The sequence below is a fragment of the Nansenia antarctica genome (assembly GCF_963989245.1).
Source record: "Nansenia antarctica genome assembly, chromosome: 1".
NCBI lineage: Eukaryota > Metazoa > Chordata > Actinopteri > Argentiniformes > Microstomatidae > Nansenia > Nansenia antarctica.
Window position 1 is genome coordinate 111,517,017 of NC_137674.1, and position 17,699 is coordinate 111,534,715.

Sequence of the window (17,699 nt, forward strand, 5' to 3'; positions counted from 1 at the left end):
AAAGCGTCCTTGGGCTTTTTGAAAGGCGCTATATAAATGAAAGTTATTATTATTATTATTATTATTATTAAACACGTCAAATAAAGACCTCGAATGCAGATAGTCACAAACATCCCTAGTTCCACCCACAAGCTACCTGTGCCAGGATATTATACGGTGATACCACAGTGCCACAATCCATGTATTGACTACAGGGTCAGAATAAGGTGTGATTTGGTTCTACAAGGGGGTTAGAGGTCATTGGGGGTCTTAAATTGATGGACAACAACACAGCCAGTCTGCAGTAGTGGGAGCGACTGCTAATGAGCCAAAGGGAAGACTGCATCCTAACAGGTAAACCCAGGAGAGCCAAGAGATCAGGTGGGATTTCTGAAATAGATTGATATTGATGGAAATGATCACTGTGTTTACACTCAGACCGTATATATCTATCTATGTGTAAAGTCTACACATTGTTGTTTAATACGAGATGCTTGTACTGATGTACTCTGTATCCCCAAATGATTTGGGTTTTACACTGCATATCTGCCTTATGGAAATTTAAATGGATGTTGACGTTGTGAACTGAAGGAATGTTGTCATTATGTTTACATCCCACCAGTAAAACATGACCACAGGTCAAAATGTGATGCTGGCATGTTTGACGACTCATATGAATGAATGAATGAATGAATGGTCTTTATTGTCATTAATACAGTACAGGTACCATACAACGAAATTTGGGAGGGGGGGCTCCACTGGTGCTAGGAAAAAAAAAACTAAAAACAAGAAGGGAAAAGAGCTGGTTTACATAAATAAAGGCTATGTACACTATCCTATACTATACAAATAAAACACTGTAATGTACTCTATGCTATGCTATAAATATCCTAACATTTCCTATTTCTGAACCTTATGTACCCTAGGGTTGTCATATTGCACATAGTATTATTGCACATTCATTTAAAGTGTCGCAGTTGGCAGGTTTGAAATGTTCATATCTGTCTATAATAATGAAGTAGAGTCGATCTGATTGTACCATGACTAATACAGTTCAAGTATGGCTTTCCATTCATACCGATTTGGAGAAAAAAATAAAAAATAAATCATGGCGGGAAAAGAATGGCTCGTGTCATGAGATACATCTCGTCAATGATTTAAATCAAACTACTCTGAAATAAACTTCTGATGTTAAATATCACATTCAGATTGATACGACCCAGTATCATTGACAAGTAAGTAAAAAAATAGACACCGTGCAGATCATTCTTTGGGCCGCGTTCGTGAATTCAGCCTGGAATCTAAATCAGCACTCACGGAACGCCTCTTGTCCAATCAAATTATCTGCTCCCTTTATGACGTCGAACCCAGTGTGCCGCTCCGGCTGCTCTCAGAGTTTGAATTTACGAACGCAAACCTTTTGAATCCCGTTCGATGCGATACGTATCCCTCCGCCAAACATTCCACACTTTCCTATCCAAGTTCAAGCCGAACCACGACCGTACGTCCCGTACGCGGAGTGATTTAATAAGGGCTACACCCCACAACCCTGACCGGTCGCAGCGGCTCTTCATTCCCAGAAGAAAGCGGGACGACAGGATCACTCCGCTGGTGACCTGCAGGAAAAACACTCCGCCTAAAACCACACTCACAAATAACAGCTTTGAACACGAACTCTGTGTCGAGAACTCTCCATTTTAGAAGCTTATTTCCTTACCTTACCCTTTGTGAACTAATACGAGTACATTAAGTATGTCCTGGCAAGGCTACGTGGAGAACCTGATGGCGGATGGCAGCTGCCAAGACTCCGCCATTGTCGGATACACGGACGCCAAATACGTCTGGGCGTCGTTTCCCGGAGGCACTTTTAACAACATAACGGTAAGGCTTTTAAGTCTTCGTTCATGAGAATAACGACCGTTATTGTGTCGCTTACGGCCGAATATCTCCGCGTCACAATGGGTTAGAATTCCAAACTAACGTTCTAAATGATCACAATAGCATGCTGAACACTGAAATTCAGAGACCGCAGTGGGGCTAACCTATGCTAAGCTAGCGAGCTAAGGCAGACGGCAAAGACCGCAGTGGGGCTAACCTATGCTAAGCTAGCGAGCTAAGGCCAGCTTGGCCACAGTGATGTGCGGATATCGGAGGAGGAGAGGAGAGGCCTTATAAAAGCCCCGTGTTGGGATGAGAGGATCAGGCATGGTGTCCCTCTCCTAACCCCACACCTTTTACATCTAGCTCTTTCATATCTTATATCTTTATGTCCAGGGGGACCCCCCACCACAACCTTTTATGGGTTTATTGTGTGTCTAGATAACAGTGTCCCCCCCCCTCAACAAGGTAAGTTGCTGAGCCGTCGGGAGTTTTCCCCCTAGGCCTGAGGTTTTTCCTTCCCCTCCTAACCCAGCAAGCAGCGAGCTTTTTAATTTCCGTTCACAATCAACACAGCTGGTGGGAAAAGACAGACTTTTATTTTAGGGGATTTCGCCAAATGGATTTGTCGCTCGTGGTTTTACCCCCCCGCCCCCCACAAGATCCAGGAAATGCCGAATGTGCCTCGCTGACAATGTGGATTAATTACAGAAGGGCGGTGTTGCGAAAACGGCATGAAATCACGATCAGACATCACCAGGCCGGTTCCTCTGGATACGGGACGCGTTGGAAGATAGAAGATCTACTGTCCCATGCTAGGCCCTCTACTGCCCCATGCTAGATGTCCTGTCCCATGCTAGATGTCCTGCCCCATGCTAGATGTCCTGTCCCATGCTAGATGTCCTGTCCCATGCTAGATGTCCTGTCCCATGCTAGATGTCCTGCCCCATGCTAGGTGTCCTGTCCCATGCTAGGTGTCCTGTCCCATGCTAGATGTCCTGCCCCATGCTAGATGTCCTGCCCCATGCTAGATGTCCTGTCCCATGCTAGGTGTCCTGCCCCATGCTAGGTCATGCTAGATGTCCTGTCCCATGCTAGATGTCCTGCCCCACGCCAGGTGTCCTGCCCCACGCTAGGTGTCCTGCCCCACGCTAGGTGTCCTGTCCCATGCTAGATGTCCTGTCCCATGCTAGATGTCCTGTCCCATGCTAGATGTCCTGCCCCATGCTAGATGTCCTGCCCCATGCTAGGTGTCCTGCCCCATGCTAGGTGTCCTGTCCCATGTTAGATGTCCTCCTGCCCCATGCTAGGTGTCCTGCCCCATGCTAGGTGTCCTGTCCCATGCTAGATGTCCTGTCCCATGCTAGATGTCCTGTCCCATGCTAGATGTCCTGTCCCATGCTAGATGTCCTGTCCCATGTTAGATGTCCTCCTGCCCCATGCTAGGTGTCCTGCCCCATGCTAGATGTCCTGCCCCATGTTAGATGTCCTCCTGCCCCATGCTAGGTGTCCTGCCCCATGCTAGGTGTCCTGCCCCATGCTAGATGTCCTGCCCCATGCTAGGTGTCCTCCTGCCCCATGCTAGGTGTCCTGTCCCATGCTAGATGTCCTGTCCCATGCTAGATGTCCTGTCCCATGCTAGATGTCCTGTCCCATGCTAGATGTCCTGTCCCATGCTAGATGTCCTGTCCCATGCTAGATGTCCTGTCCCATGTTAGATGTCCTCCTGCCCCATGCTAGGTGTCCTGCCCCATGCTAGATGTCCTGCCCCATGCTAGGTGTCCTCCTGCCCCATGCTAGGTGTCCTGTCCCATGCTAGATGTCCTGTCCCATGCTAGATGTCCTGCCCCATGCTAGATGTCCTGCCCCATGCTAGGTAATTTAATTTTAATTTTGCTAATTTTGTCATTTAGCAGACGCTTTTATCCAAAGCGACTTAAATTACGAATTACAGGGACATTCCCCCTGGAGTAACTGAGGGCTAAGTGCCTTACCCAAGGGCACACTAGTAGTGGTGTGGCTTCAGGCGGGATTTGAACTCACAACCTTCCGATCCCAAGTCCAACTCACTATCCACTAGACTGTCCCATGCTAGATGTCCTGTCCCATGCTAGATGTCCTGCCCCATGCTAGATGTCCTGCCCCATGCTAGATGTCCTGCCCCATGCTAGATGTCCTGTCCCATGCTAGGTGTCCTGCCCCATGCTAGGCCCTCTACTGCCCCATGCTAGATGTCCTGCCCCATGCTAGATGTCCTGCCCCATGCTAGGTGTCCTGCCCCATGCTAGGTGTCCTGCCCCATGCTAGATGTCCTGCCCCATGCTAGGTGTCCTGCCCCATGCTAGGTGTCCTGCCCCATGCTAGGTGTCCTGCCCCATGCTAGATGTCCTGCCCCATGCTAGATGTCCTGTCCCATGCTAGGTGTCCTGCCCCATGCTAGATGTCCTGCCCCATGCTAGATGTCCTGTCCCATGCTAGATGTCCTGCCCCATGCTAGATGTCCTGTCCCATGCTAGGTGTCCTGTCCCATGCTAGGTGTCCTGCCCCATGCTAGGTGTACTGCCCCATGCTAGATGTCCTGTCCCATGCTAGATGTCCTGTCCCATGCTAGATGTCCTGTCCCATGCTAGATGTCCTGCCCCATGCTAGATGTCCTGCCCCATGCTAGATGTCCTGTCCCATGCTAGGTGTCCTGCCCCATGCTAGGCCCTCTACTGCCCCATGCTAGATGTCCTGCCCCATGCTAGATGTCCTGCCCCATGCTAGGTGTCCTGCCCCATGCTAGGTGTCCTGTCCCATGCTAGATGTCCTGCCCCATGCTAGGCCCTCTACTGCCCCATGCTAGATGTCCTGCCCCATGCTAGATGTCCTGCCCCATGCTAGGTGTCCTGCCCCATGCTAGATGTCCTGCCCCATGCTAGGTGTCCTGCCCCATGCTAGGTGTCCTGCCCCATGCTAGGTGTCCTGCCCCATGCTAGATGTCCTGTCCCATGCTAGATGTCCTGTCCCATGCTAGATGTCCTGCCCCATGCTAGGTGTCCTGACTCCTGCCCCATGCTAGGTGTCCTGTCCCATGCTAGGTGTCCTGTCCCATGCTAGGTGTCCTGTCCCATGCTAGATGTCCTGCCCCATGCTAGATGTCCTGCCCCATGCTAGGTGTCCTGCCCCATGCTAGATGTCCTGCTAGGCCCTCTGTGTTCGCAGGTCCCCCCCCAGCCTTGCCTTAGTGAATCCCCCCCTCCTCCCTCCCTTCTTACATCCCAAGATGGCGCCTCCCTCCCTTCCTCCATTCCGTGTTTATTCATTAGTCTGTCCTCCGGTCTGTCTCTGTCCACCCGGGCGTGTGGATCCACGTGTAGCGAGGTGTTATCTCCCCCCAGCCCGGGGCAGACCTGCTCCTCTCCGGGTGTATAGCTAGGTTAATCAGTCCTGTTGGGCCTTTTATAAAGAGCTTTATATGTTCCTGTGGTCGACAGACACTCCTCCTCCTGGGCACTTCCCACGTCCTCCATTTTGTTAGCTAAGCTAAGCCAGCATGGAAGTCTGCTTCTATTCTCTTGGTGATCTAATCGTCGCCTGTTTGGGTCGTTTTGCAGTTTGTCTGTCTGGTGTGACAACATCAAATGCGAGGCGATGTGCATCAACACACACAGGCCCCTGGGTTAGCCACATAGCTGCTAAACTGCTAAGCTGCCTGACAACCATGTAGGAAGCTAACCTGCTACTACCAGTCATCGGATGTGTGATCTAACCTACCTAACGACGGATCGGTGTGTGTGTGTGTGTGTGTGTGTGTGTGTTGGTTAGGTGTGTGATATGTGGTTCGTTAAGCAGATAATTACATGTGCGAACGTGTGTGTGTGTGTGTGTGTGTTAGTTAGCAGCTCCGGTGGCTAAACGCGACGTTTCATGGTTTCGGTGCGTTGCGTTGCGTTCTGGCTTTAAGATCTACCTATCAGTTAACTAACTAACTAACTAACCCCTAGTTAACCAGTCATCATTAATCACCAGTTAGTCGTTTCACTGGACAGAAACAGGTTTGTGAGGATGGTTAAATGCCTAGTTCTATTAGATCCGTTCGTTCTGTTCCAACGTTCTGTTAGTTCTATTCCAACGTTCTGCGTTCCAGTTCCATGCCATGTGTCTAATCTCCTGTGATTGGATTCCCCCCCCCTTCAAACGAAATCAATCGTGCCTTAGTTTGCTTGCGAAGCGATTGGGGGGAGAATTTGAAAAGGTGCCAGCGGTGAAATGTGCCCTTCTCTGCCGCCTGGCCTGCGGTGATCAGACGTCCCTGTCTGGGTCTCTGATGCTGGGCTGTGGGGCTGTGGGCAGCAGCATAGCAGTCTGGCTTTATTCAACTCGCCCAAAAAAAATCCTTTCTTTGGTTCCTCATTTTTTTTCTTTCCTTTCCCGGAAGGAAGGAAAGGGGGAAGAGGGTTGTATGACTGTGCACTTCTGGATGAGGGCGACGCCTTTTTGTTCTCAATCGTTGTGTTTGTGGAAGTGAAACCCGACAATAAAAACCAGGCTTTTAAAAAAAAATCGTATTGGACACAAAAGTTGCAGTTTTATAGTCGTTCTTCAGACTGCATGGTAGAACAATGTGGGAATTGTTTCGCATAGGCAGATGTGAGAACGTGGTACAACTTACAAGTGCTGTGTGTTAGATATCGGATTTGTTCACTAGATGCATGTTTGAAAGTGTCTTCTAGGCAGTCCACTTGGATTGTGTATTCAATTCATTCATTCATTCATTCGTGTCACTGGCTGAATTAACCGTTGCAGCAGTAGCCTAGACGTATTGAATATGGTAACATTTAATCCACAACATATGCCACAATAAACCACAGATTGTTTTATTCCATGATGTGCTTAACTCATATTATTTCCTGAAACCCGATAGAACTCCAGTAGGCCTACCCATCACCCTTAAACTGTGATTTTTAAAAACTAGTTTAGCATGTTTTTCATAAGGAGTCTGTCCGCTGTATTTGACTGTCAAATGCTTCACCAGAAGTTTCTTTAAGACATGCTGACTCTATTAGCCTATACTTACTTTTAAAAACAGACGTTGTTGTATGAAGATGTATACATGTCTCCTCTTTAAACCCAGCATGTATACACATACCTCGACATGTAAACAGGCCCTCAAAACCCACCCCTTCCCCGTGAGCTCGCCGTCACCAGTTAACCCTCTCCCCCTCCCCTTCCCATGTGTCCCCAGCACTACCTTCATTAGGCCCCTATACTTTCTTTTATTTATTTTGTGTCTTTTTATTGTTACTACTCGATCTTTTCAGTTTGTAAAGCGACTTTGAGTGTCTAGAAAAGCGCTATATAAAATTATAAGTCTAATGTAGGGGTGGGCATCGACGATCGATAATTGATCGATAAGGATCTTGGTCGATCACAAAATAAAACATTTGGTCGATCACCCAAAAAAAAAAAAAAACGACCAAATGTTTTATTTTGTGATCGACCAAGATCCTTATCGATCAATTATCGATCGTCAATGCCCACCCCTAGTCTAATGTATTATCATTATTATACCTCATTCTCTTTTACACAGCCTGAAGAAATCGACACCTTAATAGGAAAGGACCGCGAGGGTTTCTTCTGCAACGGAATGACCTTAGGCCAAAAGAAGTGCTCCGTCATCAGAGACAGTCTGAACATCGACGCAGACTTCACCATGGACATCAGGACGAAGAGTTCAGGAGGAGAGCCAACATACAACGTCTCTGTAGGCAAAGCCGGCAAAGGTAACGTCCAGTTCTGTCACGGTCACTCCCATAGCTTGTATAGTGCTGCTGTATGTAGTAGAACAGAGGCTGCTGTAATGTGTAGTATGCATGTACAATACTGCTTCACCTTTCCTCAATATATATGTATATATATAGTAGTACATTTCCAGTAGACATCCAGGCTACATGTAGTTAATATGTAGAGATGTTATGGTATTAACCGTACAACCATAATAAATGTAAGGTGCTGTAATTTATCTTGTTGTTAAGAAAAGCTTTAAAACTAGCCTAATTGTTTACATCGGGGTTCTTATTAATTCGGCCAGGGGATAAACAACATAGAAGAGACATTAGAATTTTAGGACTGTTTAACGGAACCAATCAAGAAGCAATATCAATACTTTAAAAATAAATAAATGCTATGACTTAGAAGCTAGGTAGAAAAGGACCAGTCGTCACTAGCTAACCCTAACCAACCACAATACCAGCGACCAGGTGAAGTGGTGTGAGAAACACCGGGTGCCTGGGAGTCATGCCAGTGTGCCAGTGTTCATTCTGCCTGTGTGGCCCCCTACTGCCCCCCCCCCCCCAGCAGATATCATCACTGCACAGGTTGTACTCTTCTATCACAGGACAAGCTGTCTTTATTTTCCTCCACCTCCCTCCCTCCTTTCTTTCTCTCTGTTTTTTCCCAATCAATGAACTCTCCCTCTATCTATCCCCCATCTCCCTGAACTGCATGCTCATTATTTCTCTTAATTAATTAATCCACCCCCCCCCCCCCTTCACCGATAGTCATCAGTGTGATTGGTTAGTTGGTCCACCCTGCACAGTTGCGGGTGTCTTAGTTCCTGTCAGTCGAGGTGTTTGTAGGAACATGTATTGAGGAGAGGTACGACACGCATGCCTGCTGCATTGTCTGCTGCATTAGTGCCGGTGGAAGCATGTCCACTCCTGCTGCGGGCGCATGTTGTGTTTAGTAGAGCTAAGTTAAGTTAAGATAGACGCTTAGAAATTGGCTTCGTACCACTATTGTGTGTACTTTCCTGTGGCAATAACCGATAACTACTCTTTGGAATTAAGTTACGACTGTTTTGTTTTAGTGGAATTTATATTTATAGCATAGAAGCATAGTTCCCCTTGCTGGCCCAGGGATGTTTTAGTGTTGACGCTGCATGTTTTTGTCCTGTCCTGTCCTATGGTTAGGGTTAGACAGCCTTGATAAGAAATAAGATGTATTTTCCTCTGTCTTCCTTCATACTAACCTGACCTGTCAACCTGCTCGCTTGGATTTGACCTTTTCTTTCTAACCTTTTGATCTCCTTACTCTCTCCTTCAGAACTTTTTTCTAAATTTCCCCCCTCTGTCTCTTTTCTTTCAGTCCTGGTGTTTGTAATGGGCAAGGAAGGGGTCCATGGAGGCGGATTGAATAAGAAGGCTTTCACAATGGCAAAATACTTGAGGGATTCAGGGTTCTAGTTTTAGTCTAAGTTTAGATTTTAGCCTAAGTGGTGCAATTTAGGTAGAGAGAGAGAGAGAAAAAAAAACAGAAGAAAAAAAAACTTAACACACAAAAAAAATTGAAACAAAAAACAAAATTTCTGTTCAGATTTTCCCTACAAGAAAAAAAAATCAACAAAAAAAATTCAACCAAAAAAAGAACCCCTGGAAGCTTGTTCTTAACAGTGCAGGGTTAAAGTGAGTAACGACCCTGACGTCAACAATGTAGCCCCGTGTATAGCAGGGGGGGGGAGACAGTCGTTTATCCCCCCCACCCCCCCCTAAAACCAGCCATGTTTGTTCATTTGTGTTCTTGTTTCTTTGTCCTTGTACTCCAGCGTTGGTTTTAGTCATGGGAAAGGAAGGTGTCCATGGAGGTCAGCTCAACAAGAAAGCGTTTACCATGGCTGAATACCTGAGGAAGTCTGGATACTAAAGCAGCCTCTCTGACCCCCCCACACCACCACCTAGCAGCCCACCCTTCCACCTGTCGCTGCCCCAACCACTTAGCACCCCCCCTTACCACCCTGACCCGCCCCCTCTCCCACCACCACCACCACATCACCTAGCCAGCCCACCCTGTCGCCCCCCCACCACCTAACAGACCACCCTGTCACCTAGCAACCCCCCCTATCCACCCTGACCCCCCCACCCTATCCTTCCTGTTGCGTTTCACACTACTTCCACCAGTCCCTAGTTGATAGTTGCTTATACCCTCTCTCCCCTTCTCCCACCTCCCATTTTGTTCCCCCCCCCCTTTTTTGTGTTCCCCCCCCCCCCCACCCCCACCCCCAGCTCATCTTTATCTATTCATCACGCTGTGTACTCTCATCTTATCCCATTCTAGCACTACTGTCGCACCATAGCTGAAGATGAGCATGTTATGATGTTTTGTTAACAGGACTTTGTGACAACAGAAACAAAATATGAAATCTGTACTTAGAGAGAAGAACCATTCAGTTCCAATGCTCAGTTTTTTGAAGAACTCTAATAAAAAAAGTGAAGGAAACCTAAAAAAAACACTATTGTAAGAAGTTAGACTGGGTCTTATGATGGTGGTGGTGGTGGTGGTGATGGTGGTGCCCGTGGTAGTTTCAGCCCGGTGCGGTTCAGAGCACTTGAGCTGTTAAACGAGCTCATACAGTCTTCCTTTTCTAGTCTGGGAGGGAAGATACATGCATATCTTTGAGCCTATGAATTACTATTGTTGCCCCCTCCCTCCCTCCCTCTCCCCCCTCCCCACACACACACACACATACACACTCCCACACGTGCGCCCTGTATCTCCTGCCAAATGTCTTCTCCCCCTCCCTCCCTCCCATCCCTGTTTGTTTCATATTAGACAACGACACTCTTTAACAGTACACAGGAGACATGACGACGCTCCACCACTACTCCAGTAATCAACCACTACACCTTAAAAAAAGTCCCTCATAGCCCCTCCTCTCCCTTCCCACCCCACCACCCCTCCCCCTTTCCCTTCGGTCTCACTACTCTGTACTGAATGGTGTGGAGGGGGGGGGGGGGGAGGAGGGTAGAGGGGCTGTGTGGAAGCAGTACTGACAGGCCACCAGTTTTGGGTACTTTTGATTGAGTCAAATGGCAAAAAAACATGTTTGAGATGCAGGTAGAGTCTCCTCCCATGATCCTCCTCTTCATGCCCCCTGACCCCACATTCCATCCTTACAACGGCTCAGGCACTTAAACTTCTGTTTGCCAGCTCCTGTAATATATTTCCTTTTATTTTTATTTTTTTATTTTTATTTTTTTTGGAAGAAAAGGCTGCCATCTTTTTGGTCAGTTAGATATCCCGGCGTCACCACCTGGAAGTTTGTCCAGTTTGAATTTTCTTTTTTCTTTCATAGGACCAATTTTTAGTCGCAGCTTTGGGTTATTCATACAACTGCTCTAAATCATTTGTAGGACGACTGCTGTTATCATAGCCTCATCAGCAGAGATGATGGCAAAACACTAACACGGAAACCAAACTACAGATAGAGCTGTGTGGGTCGGGGGGTGGAGGGAGGGAGGGGAGGGTGGTGGTGGTGAAGGAAGTAAAAAAATGCAGTCTCCTCACTTGTCAACTTTTTTGCATTTTTTTAAACGAAAATGAATTGGTGCATTTGTAAAACCCACGCTGTGTGAAGAAACAAAAACTGTGGAATAAATTGCCTTGTCCTCCGTAGTCTATCAACTAAGATTGTGGTATCAACTGTCTGTTCAAGCACGGTACTAAATGTTAATGTCCAATTGAAAAAATGAATTTAAAAAAGAACGAATTATGTAGTAGACATGGCTGAAATTTAATGGGAGATGGGGATTGGTTGGAATAAGAAACACTTTGGGTTGTCTTGTGGAAACTTAATACAGAACCTGTGTTATCCTGTGCCATAACGTAGAGGGGAGATCTGTTGCTATTGTGAGAGGGGGTTTTAGCGGCTGAGTAATTAGGAGTCATTTCATTGGCACTTTTTGTAGGGGGTGTGTAAGTGTCAGCTCCATGTGCAAGGCCTTGTGGGATATGTGTACTGATTAAAATCTTCTTTGCTGATTTCTGTTCATTTATTTCCCCACTATTTTTTTTTTCTTTCTTACATCTGGGATACAGTCTAACACATCTGATTTCATAAAACCAAGAAATGCCATAAATTGATTTATCACCTTGTTTACAGACAGATCAAATAAATTTATTCCAACCAGATCAGTTTGTGTACGTTGCTTTCTTTACCTGCTTGTCAAAGCTCTTATTGGGTTAGAGCAGGCAGAACCAGACCCAGGGTGTTGAGGTGGTGCAGAACCAGACCCAGGGTGTTGAGGTGGTCACACTGGTCAGTGGTCACCTGAAATCAGGGTTCCTGCCTAAAAAGGTTCAACATTTCAGTGATTAGGTCTAAAATGAGGTGCTACGCCTTAAAATGTAGATCCTGCAAGGAAATCAGTCCGACCACATCTATTCACGTGGAAATTAATCAAGCTGGAACCTCAAAAAAATCCAATTCACTTCCTTTTTTGTCTGTATGGCAGTGAAATCACTAATTCCATCACCTCGAGGATGACACAAAGGTATCATGGTGTTGCGAGTAGGTCAAAAATTATATTCAAAGAGGTCTAAAACTGGTCTAAAAGGGTCTTAAATTTTACTTGTTGAAACTTGTAGGAACCCTGTGAGATGCTCTTGTTAAATACAAAACAAAAAGGTGGTAGAAGGTAGGAGGATGTTACTGTGGAAGTTGTTATGCAACACAGCCTGTAGTTAAGGATCAGGATGTCAGATACATGAACACCTGTAGAGTTTCAACACTGAATTGAAGGTAATAACTCATCAGTTACTTGTTAGGGATACAGGCTACTGTGTTACTACAAGTATGATCATGTTTTAACACCAAGGCCTGGTCGTGTTCTACTTCATGATGGGCTAACTGATACAGCAGCTCTGTTTCTGCATGTCCTGGTGTGTTGTGTAACAAAACAGCATTATTATAATAACTAGGCGTGAGCTTAGAATGATAAGGTTCTATCTCCGATTAGGGCAGTTCAGAGATATTGAGCGTCAAAGTTTTTACATTCCATTATGTTCTGTGAGATGGAACCTTAGTATTTTATGAATTACTAACTCAATGTCAACATTTAAAAATAACATCACACAGGCATGTAGGTCACGTATTGTTAAGCGTCCTTGGGTATTGAAAGGTGCTATATAAATCTAAGATATTAGTATTATTATTAGTGGAGTGCTGAATGCAAATGGTCGATGAACAAAAGTGCCGTTTTTCTTTATTGAAGTGAAATTAGATCGAGTACAGACATGGGTGAGATAAGACATTTACAAGACAAATACATCCAACTTAAAAAAAAGAAAGAAAGAAAGGCAACAAACAGGACTTGCGAACGTTACAGTTCAAGTCATGTTAGAAAAAAATCAATTCCACTTGTAGAACTTTACTACTTTACAGTAACTTACTACTTACTTACAGTATTAAAATGATGAGTGGACCAAATTACACATTTGCAAGAGTTTATCCACCAATCACACCTCAAGACTTCAGGGACGTGGTCTGTGATTGGTTGGTCTCTCTTGAGCAGCCAAACGAACCGTTTGAAGACCTGGGGAGGAGGGGGGGGCGGGGCGTTCAAGAGGTTGGAACGTTTCCAGAGCGTTCAGGTGAGAAATGTGCTGCGTAGAACAGGTGTGTGTGTGTGTGTGATCTGTACCTCACATTTCTACCTGCGTCGCCTCTGGACGTTTCACCTGACTGAATACATCCACCCCTCCCCTCCCCCTCCCTATTACATGACCTCTGTGAGTATGACCTAAGTAACATGGTGAATAAACACTATAAAGGCTGCATTCGTAAATTCGCTCTGAGAGCGCCGGAGCGTCCACGTCACTGCCTCTAGTCCAATCAAATGACTGGGTTCCATTGTGACGTCGAACCCAGTGTTGCGCTCCGGTGAATTTACGAACGCGGCCCTTTATTTATTATCTTCCATTTGGCTGAACGCGAGCGCCTAAACCGGTTTGGCTGTTGTTATTATTATGACTATTATGACCTCATCATATCAACGTCACAGATCAGTTGGCAGAATCACGCGCTCAGACAAGCGGCTGGCTGCACCTTCTCTCGGGTCTCGAGACAAGAAAACACAATATATTGTAATGTAATAATAGTCAAAACCACGTTTATAATAACCCCGTGGTCTTTCATTTCTATTATATTAGAGTTACATGAAAAATAAATGTCAGTTAAATCTTTACAAAAGGTAAACGCTGCACAGTCATGTGATTAAGACCGTCCTATGCAGCAGGAGTAGATATATACAATATTAGGATGTGTTTTGTTTGTTTGTTTGTTTGTTCAGCCTCCCCACCTTCTGATACAGAGGCATACAGATATGCAGGCTACAAAATAATGATCAAGTTAAGAGATGTTACATATGGTGATCTATACATTATATATACACGATGCCCCTCCCTCCCTACGGGTTATGTCTAGCTGCTCACTGACGCCAGGTCATGAGAGCCCCTCTGCCCCCCCCCCCCCTCGATACTGACTGCTATACACCTGCCCCCCTCCCCTCCCATACTGACTACTATACACCTGCCCCCCCCCCCCCCTCGAGACTGACTGCTATACACCTGCCCCCCCCCCCCCCCCCCCCTCTATACACCATACCACCAGCTGTGGTAATCTTCCTGTGAAATCTGTACCAATTAACCCAAAACACAGGACGACATTAATCATCTGGACACACTATCAGCATGTTGTTGTCCTGCCCTCCTCCTCTCCTCTCCTCTCCTCTCCTCTCCTCCCTCCTCCCCACCCTCAACAATCAGGTAAAAAAAAAAAAAAAAGCAAAAAACCCCCAACAACAACAGGGTAATTATTGTGATTTGCATTCTTACGTGAGCAGGAGGAGGAGACAAAACAGATGTTTATTAAGCAGAGTAGCGTGAATGAAACAGACCCTCCTCCCTCTCCTCCCCCCTCCGCTACGACGTGACTCTGTCTGCTGCTGCTGCTGCTGTGGTGGCGAGGCTTGGTAAGTAGGTGAAGGGAAGAGGAGGCGGGGGTGCGGGGGGGGGGCGTGGCTTGGTTGGTGAGTGATGACCCTACACATCCGTCTTGTCCAATCAAAACCGATCAACCGATCGACCGACCGCTCGCTAGCTAGCTAGCTCAGACGCGGGGGTGGTGGGGCGGGGCTCCTCCGTGGTGGTGATGATGATGATGATGGCGGCGGTCGTTGTCGGGGGGGCGCGGCGGCTGCAGCAGCTGCACGACGACCGTCTCCACGGTAACCGTATCCACGGCGACGACCCCCCCCCGCCCCCCCCCCCCTCCTCCTCCTCGCTGTCGTCGCTGGTGTCCAGCAGGTCGTCCCCTTCGTAATCGGACGACTCCTCCTCCTCCTCCTCCTCCCCCTCCCCTCCTCCTCCCCCGCCCCGCCCCCCGACATGGTGCCGAAGGAGTGGCCGCTGGTTGAGGCCAGGGAGCGCAGCAGGGGCGTGCTCTCCGACACCTCCTCGTTCTCCTCCCCCCCGCTGTCCCCCCGCCCACCCCCCCACCCTCCTCCGACGAGGAGTCGGAGTCGGAGTCGCCGTGCGACGGGACCACCTTCTGCTGCACACGGGACACGTCTTCTTGGTCTTGGTCAGCCAGGGGTCCACGCACTTACTGTGGTAGGCTAGGATGGGGGAGGGGAGGGGGGGGGGAAGGGGAGGAGGGGGAGGGGAGGGAGGAAGGGGGGAGGGAGGGAGAGAGGGGGGGAGAGGGAGGGAGGGGGGGAGGGAGGGAGGGGGGGGGGGAGGGGAGGGAGGAGGGGGAGGGAGGGAGGAGAGAGGGGGGGAGGGAGAGAGGGAGAGAGAGACAGGGGGGGGAGAGAGAGAGAGAAAAAAAAAGGAACCCAGAAGAAAAAAAGGTCATCAATTACACCAGGAAAGGTCGGTGTGTCTGCCAGCTTGGAGGTCAGAGGTCACGGTACAGAGGAGTGTGTGTCTCTGGACACACACACCGCTCAGGTGACGGAGGGTCAAAGGTGAGAGTACAAACACCAGCTCATCCCAGGGGTGTGGACCAGCGGGGGTTTATCTTCTAGAAGAATGTAGAACGTTCTAGAACGTACAAAGTCTAAATCAGACACGGATAACAGGAAAACAACCCCGAAATGACCCCCAAGACATTCCTCAGGAACACCCAGCTTAATACATTTCACCTCACTGTTGAATAACTTGTTGAATAATCTGAGTGTGACCTCAATTGTCCTTTTGGAGAGAATAAATAAAAGCTTTGAAATGGATTGGAGGATATAACCCTAATAGACTGACAAAGGGGGGATTGTCTGTCAGTTTTGAGTAATTAGTCACCAATTAACACCAGGGGGACAGAGGGTCATTAGTGGGGGGGCCACCCTGTTGTATTAACACCAGGGGGACAGAGGGTCATTAGTGGGGGGCCACCCTGTTGTATCACTGGGTCCATTAAAACGTGACAGGCAAGGCAGAGCCCCTCGATTCACAACAAACATTTACATGTGTTTCCATTTGCTAGTGGCGACATTTACATGTGTGTCAGTGGAGGCTCCTCCATAGAGGTGGAGGAGGCGTGGCCTCCCCAATAATTTGAGAGAAGAGAGAGAGATTTTAAAAAGCAATAATTATATTTATTTTATTTATTTATTTATTTAACAAAAAAACTTTTTTTTTAAAAATATTAATATTATTTCCGTTTTTGTTTATAAATCTGAATTTTTCCATGGCTAAAACCCAATATTGCAATTGTAAAGCACCTACAGGCCAGAATCCCTATCCCCAGGAAAGTGGTTTCTCATAGAAGTCAATGTAATGCAATGTTTTTCATGGCAATATGTGATTGGCCAAATCACTGAAAATGGGTGGGCAAGGGAGGCCTGGCCTCACCATGCATTGAGTCCAGGGCTGAAAGATTTACATTTTGTTCGTCCAATCACATGAAGCCATTTTGAGAATTCGCCAGTCACTTCAGTCAAAGAAACACTCGCCATAGTGGCTACGAGTGTCCTATCAACTTGTCCTTTGCAGGACACGTCTAGAACACCCATGGCTATTATCCCTGAAAATAATAGCTCATTTGGCCAAATACTTTTGCTTAAAATGACCTCGGAAGTCGGCGAGATTCTGGCGAGATTTATACATCGAATAGGTAGACAACATTTAGGATTTATTGAACAGTTTTATTTTGAAGCGAGCAAGCGGAAAAAAATTGGCCTCCTCAATTCTGGAAGTCACCAGCCTCCACTGATGTGTGTGTGTGTGTGTGTGTGCCGTGCATGTGTGAGATATGAATAGCCACGGACAAGACAAGTCATTCCAAAATGTAAATCTTTTGATTTCCCTATTTTAATGATTAAAGCACTTTGAGCTGCAACGTTTGCGGGAAAAGTGCTATACAAATAAAGGTTATTATTATTATTATTATTATTTTCATATAAATAATTTTTCAATTAATTCAAGTCCATATGTGGCGAATCGGGAGGTCGTATTGAATTGTTTCTAGTTTCTGTACAGTCGATATTCAAATGACACCGAAGCACAGAAACACCAGTTGAAGTTGCGTTAGATTAGTCTGGGCGGTGTTCATAGCACAGCCAGCCAGCTGTGTGTCAGACCAGAACCAACCCAGAACCAACCCAGAACCAAACGGACAGATCCTGGGATTATGCAGACGGGTTCCAGGAACAGCAGGTGCAGCTTAACCCTTTCACTGCCTCTCCCTCTGAGACATCACAGGGACTGACAGTGTTCAGGACTGGGACCTCACTCACTATGATCCACTTCCAGAGGAAGGGAGAGGGCAGGTTTCTGAGGGGGGGGGGGGGGGGGGGGTAGAGGAGAGGGCACGCTTGGTGGCGTAACACACTAAGCGTCGACCATGTAAGCGCAGGATTCCCGGTTCGAGTCATATCCTGCGACATATCTTATATGTCATCCTCTCTCTCTCTCCCTTCCTCTCCCTCCCTCCCTCCCCCCTCCCTCTCTCTTACCCTCCCTCCCTCCCTCCCCCTCAAATCTCTACTGTCTCTCTCTAATAAAAAGTCAGATATCAGTGGACTTCCCCA

The 17,699-nt window shown here is 47.1% G+C and overlaps 2 protein-coding genes across 2 annotated transcripts in view; one reads left to right on the forward strand and one right to left on the reverse strand.

The window, feature by feature from the left end:
• The first annotated feature begins 1,569 nt into the window (after window positions 1–1,569).
• On the forward strand, window positions 1,570–11,655 carry LOC308175982 (profilin-2-like). Its single transcript, XM_080550564.1, has 3 exons — window positions 1,570–1,860; window positions 7,430–7,622; window positions 9,443–11,655. Exons 1-3 carry the CDS (start codon window positions 1,732–1,734, stop codon window positions 9,538–9,540), a joined length of 420 nt encoding a protein of 139 aa, XP_080406690.1. The 5' UTR covers window positions 1,570–1,731; the 3' UTR covers window positions 9,541–11,655.
• Window positions 11,656–14,782: 3,127 nt separating this feature from the next.
• Window positions 14,783–17,699, reverse strand: part of rnf13 (ring finger protein 13) — a gene marked incomplete at its 3' end in the record, with an annotated part of 62,967 nt that continues 60,050 nt past the window's right edge. The window contains 4 exon segments of the mRNA XM_080530173.1: window positions 14,783–14,956; window positions 15,048–15,158; window positions 15,161–15,226; window positions 15,232–15,290. Coding sequence (XP_080386299.1) covers window positions 14,783–14,956; window positions 15,048–15,158; window positions 15,161–15,226; window positions 15,232–15,290 — 410 coding nt within the window.